Raw genomic sequence first — 6000 nt, forward strand, 5'->3', positions numbered from 1 at the left:
ACCTTGAGATGGATCTCCCTGATTCTACTTTTGTCCCTTACAGTAAGGTGACTATACTTCTGGTTTGTTTTGGACAGTTTCAGTTTTCACCTGTTGCTTGATACCCTGTCCAGCTAACACCCCCTTTCATTTGCGGAAAGATCTCCACCTGGATGATAAATTTACACAGTCACCTTATCTTACAGTCTTCTCATCTCGTGGTAGTCACCTTTTAAAAATGTATATCAGATCATGTTATTTCCCTGCTCAAAACCCTTCAAAGATTACTTACTACGTAAGAATAAAATCCAAATTCCTTACTGTGGTCCTCAAGGCCCTGTATAACCCAGCCCACCAACTTCTCATCTCTTCCAACTCTGCCCTGCACTCACGTTCTAGCCCCACTGACCTTTCGATTCCCCCAATCAGTCGCGCCTGTTCCCACCTCCAAGCCTCCGCTCCTGCTGTGCCCTTGCTGTTACTTTATTTCCCAAGATGTCCTCATAACAAATCTGTTCTGTCATTTTGTTCTCAGATCAAACATGAACTTTCCAGAGAGGGCTTCTTTGAAAACATGACCTAATGTTCCCAGCTCCACCCAAGTTACTCTCTGTTACACTGTTCACTTATTTGTTAGTTTGTTTCTTATACTTCTCCATCAGAACTTAGGCCCACTGTCATCTTGTTGACCTTTGCAACCCAGGGTCAAAGCATGTGCTCAATAAGTATTTAAGGAAGAAATGAATCACAGCCCCCCCGCAACTAAAACCATGACAGCTCACAAAATCTATCAAATCAGCAAAGATTAAAAGAACACAAATGCCTTACTTTTCTTCCTAACACCCTGTACATCATCTAACATGACATTTATGTGATTGTTTACTCTTTGTCTCTGTCTGACTAAAATGAAATCTCCATGAGAACAGGGACTTGGTTTTGTTTACAGCTATAGTCTTAGCACCTCCAAGAGTGGCCTGGCATATAGTAAGTGTTCAATAAATATTTCCTCAATAAATTGACAATATCTAGGAGTGACTAGGTAGCGGCGAAAGGGGTATGGTGAGAATGTAATTGGTGCACGATTTCTGTAGGAAATTTGACAATATACAGCAAAAGCCCTCCAAAGAGGGCACCCCTTTTGACTCAGCAATCTCACTAACAAACAAATGAATAAGGATATAAAAATTATTTCTCAGGAAATTTCTCCCTGAGTTGTTTATAATTAGAGAAAATTTAGAAATGGCAGCATGATACCCATTTATAGGAAAAGAGAAATATAATTATGAATCTGTACGATGAAATACATTAAAATACTGAAGATGTGTTACTTAGTGACACAGAAAGAGATAAAAAGTATATTAAGAGAAAAAGGCAAGCTGAAAACAATGAAGTATAGCAAGACTTCATTTTTGCAAAAATATGTATTGTGGAGACACATGGATACATTATGAGAGCACACTGGTATTTACAGATAAAAGTTCAGGCAGGCAGACTTCAAAATGCTAACATTGGTTATCTTTGGATGGTGAGATTAAGGGCAATTTAAATTTTCTTCCATATATATTTCTAAATTTTTTGTAATTAGGCCAGCCAAAATTATCTGAACATGTTCTGCTTTTCTAAGTGGGGAAAAACAACCCAATAAATATTATAAAAAACACAGACACGTTTCATCAACTCACTGAAGACTAAAGCCCAGGTTAAGACCCAAGAGTTCAGAAACGTCGGCTTCGGCATTGGAGGTGGCTTTCTGATCTTCCGAACTGAAGCAAGTTGTTTCCCCTCAGTCAAATATTTGTAAAAACAGAAAAAAAAATTTTTTTTTTACAAAACTTATTTCTTCTATTTCATTGCTTGCCAAGCTTGAGAAGGTCAGGCCTGGCTGAGAAACAGCACAAAGTGTAGCCAAAGCTATTATTTATGCTGAACATTTTCCTTGCATTGCTTCATTAAAAACCTTCTAATGGTCCTGCCATGTAGGCATTGATGTTCTCAAGTGCAAAAGCTGAGATGACAGAATTTGCCAAAGCTCCTCCCACAGCCGTGTGTGTGTGTGTGTGTGTGTGTGTGTGTGTGTGTGTGTGTGTGTGTGTGTGTGTGAGAGAGAGAGAGCGAGAGAAGGGTGACAGTACACACAACAGACTGGGATAAGGATGACATCGGTGCACTTGGAGAAGGAAGCTGGACCAGGATGAGGGAAGACAGACACCACTTGGCAGGAAAGGAAGCAGGTAGGAAGGACAAAGTTAAGTGGGGATTGAGAGGAAGAGGAATAGAAAAGAGGAGGAACTAAGAGGAAAGGCAGTTTGTGAGTTATTCTGCAGTATTTTTTTTCTTTCACCTTTTCTTTCTATACTCTTTCCTTGATTATCTAAATCACAATTAGGCCTTCAAGGTTCCTTTCCATTGAGATGATTACCAAATCTCTCCAGTCCTGACTTTTCTCCAGAGTTAAACTCCTCTGAAGTCCAAACTGAATGCAGCATTCCCTCCACCCCAAGCCTGCTCCTACTGTATCCGCTCTCATCTATCAAACACCATCTGAACTGCTCTCTCCCCCATTCCTTCAACTATTCTTTGATCCAACCAATATTTAAAGCAGATCTTGTATGGCCCTGACACTGTCACAGCAGTAGGTACAGTCACTTCCCAGGTGGGGTCACTTTTACTTGAAAATCTCTTTGTCTGTCCATCTCTAAATTCTTTACTGAAATTGACTGAGAATCACTCTTGATTGAACCATGTCAACTCAGCACCATAAGTTAGTTTTACAGGCCATGCATAGTGATCTCCTAGATTTAGCACTATACCTGGGACACAAAGGTGGCTCACAGTGGAGGCTTGGGGACTACAAAGCTGGGAAGGGAAGGGGCCTGGAGGAGCATAAGTTAGATCTGTTTTGACAATATCTGCATATGAAGAAAGGTGTTTACAAAGAACAGGGGCGTGATAATTCCTTTATTTCTGGGGCGTGACTCTGGGAGGCTGGAGAAGACTGTTGCAAGTCTGACGTGGACAGTCTTCTGATAGAGGGGGTGCCCTGTCCACCTCCCAGCCCCTGAGTCCTCAATAGCCACTTGTTGACTATATCACCTTGTGTGACGGGAACCACAGATGTTGTGTGCTCTATCCTATCTCCAGCTCCTGGAACATCTGGCCCAGAGTTAGGGTTCAATAAATATCTGTGGAGGATTCTAGAAGGGCAAGGACCATAGATGTTTTATTCATCCCCTCAGGAAGAAGGACAAAGACTAAGGGAGCCTGAGGGAAAAAGACATCATGCCAGAGGCTTCCCTCGCTATCCGTTTAGAGCTTGGTAAATGTTTGCTAAGCGACATAAATCACGCTCCTGCACAGCTCCAAAATCGGGCCCCTCGCTCGGCTGCCAGGCCCTGGAGCGAGGCCACTATCTGGCCCAGGCCCCAGCTTCCCTCCCGCCCTGCCCGGGCTCCTGTTACCTCCCTGCATTCATCTGCACCCACCACAAGCCAAACAATTACACGCTCCCAAGTCCCTGCCTCGGGGTCCGGGACGCCCCCCGGGCCCCCGCGTCCCCCGCCAGGCCCCCAGCCCCCCAGCCCGGCCCGGCCTGGACCGCGGCCCCCCGGGGGCTCCGGCACCCCCCGCACCAGGCGCGCCAGGACCTGCTCGTCCATGTGCTCGGCCGCCACTCTCCAGCCGCAGCCCGCTCGGGCTTGAGCGCGGAGCCCGGGAGGCCTGGCCGCGGCTGGACAGGCCGGGAAGCGGCAAGGCGGGAAGCCGCTGCAGCTGTGGGGCGCCCGGGGGCGGGCGGCTGGGCCGCCGAGAGCAGCGGGCCGGGCCCGGCCGCGCCGGGTGGTCCGCTCCCGAGCCGAGGCGGCGCCCCGGCCACCGAGCGGCTCGGCCGCAGGCAGCGGGCTCACTCACCACGGTTCGGCGGGGAGGCGCGCCGGGGGTGCGGGACAGGGCCCGGCGGAGCCTCCGCGCCCGGCCCGAGCGGGCGCCCCCGGAGCTCTCGGAGCCGCTGTCGTCCGAGATCACGATGAAGTCCTCCATGGCTGCGGGTCCCGGCCGAGCCAGCGCGCGGGCGGCCGGCGACCCGGGAGGCGGCAGCGGCGGCGGCGGCGGGGACTTCGGTTTCTGCTGCTGAGGCGGCGGCAGCGACGGCAGCAGCGACAACCGGGGCCATCACCCCGCCGGCCCCGCCCCTTCACGCCCGAGCCCCGCCCCCGCCTGCCCGGCCCCGCCTCTCCCTAGCCCCGCCCCCTGGCGGCTGGCGGTGGGCAGCCGGGTCAGGGCCGCGGTCGCTGTCCTTGGCGGTGGCCCTCGTCCTCCCTTCCCGAGGAGAAAAAGAGAGAGAGCGAGAAAATCAAATCGCAGCCGGCTTGGGGGCGGTGTTGAGGGCGAGCGTGCGGGACGCTGAGGCTGCAAGGTCTTCTTTCCCAGCTGCTTCCAACTGACTCAAGTGTGCAGTGAGGTGTAAACAGGCCTCAACCGATTCACGGGGGGGGGGCGGGGGCACCTGGCCTCGGACTGGCCTGGCGGGTGGAGGGGCCCCTGCTGAGGGTGGGTGAGCCGGCCTGTGGCCCAGTGGGCGGCAAGAGGCCCGCTTCTTTGTGCACATGGGCAAATACCTCTGTAGGATAAATTCCTAGAAGTGGGATTACTGGGTCAAAGGCGATGTATCTGTTGTTTCGATAAATGATGCCAAATTACTCTCCGGAATTGTGCCAATTTGCGGTTTTACCAACAATCCATGCCACTCAGGAATTTAAACTGTGCGATTTAGGGGTTAGTTCAGTAGCAGGATCAGAAACTGAAAAAATGCACAAAGAGAAGCGATGAAGGAGCAGACATAACGAGTAATTACATGTTATGAATGAGCAAAGGTATAAAGATGAAAAAAGGATGTACCCAGCAGACGGAGAAGTGTTAGGTAGTCGGCTGTAGGGCAGGAACATAAAAATCAAGATAGGATTTGTGTTACAGTAAATGCGGGGTATTGACAGAATCTTGCTGCTCAGGCTCTAGCAGCTTGGTAAAATGTATTAACAGACCCAAAGGAGAATGTGTTGACTGCAAAGGGGACTGGATCCTAAAAGAACGGTTATCAGGTGCTATCTAAGCACTGCCTAGAGCAGTGATTCTCAGACTTTACTGAGCATCAGAGTCACCCGGAAGTCTTGTTAAAACACAGAGTGCTGGGCCCCACCCCAGAGTTTCTGACTCAGTAGGTATGCGGTGAGGCCCCCAAATTTGCATTTCTGACAAGTTCCCAGGTGATGTCGATGCTGCTATCGGGAACACACATTGAACACCGCTGGTCTACAGCCAGCAGCGTTCAGATGATCTGGTGGTACGTTTGAAATCATCCTTGTTGTGAAGGGATTCATTAAGTTGCCTTCACCAAATACCGTGAAACGTTCAGTTTATTTAACTCCCTGCTTCTTTTCTGGGCTTCTGTGACTCTGCACCTCTGTTGCCACTTCTTTTCAGTCTCCTTAGCTGACGCCTGCTCCTCTAACTCACTCCTTAAATCACCAAGTTCCTCGTGGCCTTTGTATACTTCTCCCTGCACAGTCTCAACCATTCCCACGCCTTAATGATAATTTTTGGGCTGATGACTCCCATAGTTTTATCTCTAGCCCAGCCCTGGCCTCAAAGCTCCAGGTGTGTATATCCAAATGTTTATTGAATTTCTTGGGTGTCTCATGCTGAATATGTCTAAAACTGAACTCACCTGCTCCCTCCCGACCCCTGCAAAGAAAGCCTGCTTCTCTTCTGTGTTCCCCACCGCAGTGGCTGGTGGTACCACCAGCCAGCAATTGCTCAAGTGAGAAATCTGAGCTTAATGCTCAGTCTCTACCCTTTCCTCATCAACAAATACTGTTTTACTCCCTAAATATTTCTTGTACTCACTTCTTTTGGCGTCTGCTGTTACGGTTTTAGGCAAACCAAGATCACCCCTGGCCCATTCTACTATTGTAGCCTCCTACCCAGTCTTCCTGAACCTCTTCTTGTCCTCTTTCACTCCTTCCTCCC

General features: G+C 49.5%; 1 protein-coding gene across 4 annotated transcripts in view; it reads right to left on the reverse strand.

Moving 5' to 3' along the window:
• The window catches only part of SIMC1 (SUMO interacting motifs containing 1), a 55826-nt gene extending 51668 nt beyond the window's left edge, over positions 1–4158 (reverse strand). For all 4 annotated transcript variants that reach the window (XR_012063068.1, XM_072947198.1, XM_072947197.1 and 1 more), the window contains exon 1: positions 3886–4158. Coding sequence is in view for 3 of the 4 variants with exons in the window: in XM_072947198.1 (XP_072803299.1) it covers positions 3886–4014 (129 nt within the window). In the remaining variant the exon portion in view is untranslated. The remainder of the gene's footprint in view (positions 1–3885) is intronic.
• Between the last annotated feature and the right edge of the window lie 1842 nt (positions 4159–6000).

The sequence above is a fragment of the Vicugna pacos genome, chromosome 22 (genome assembly GCF_048564905.1).
Source record: "Vicugna pacos chromosome 22, VicPac4, whole genome shotgun sequence".
NCBI lineage: Eukaryota > Metazoa > Chordata > Mammalia > Artiodactyla > Camelidae > Vicugna > Vicugna pacos.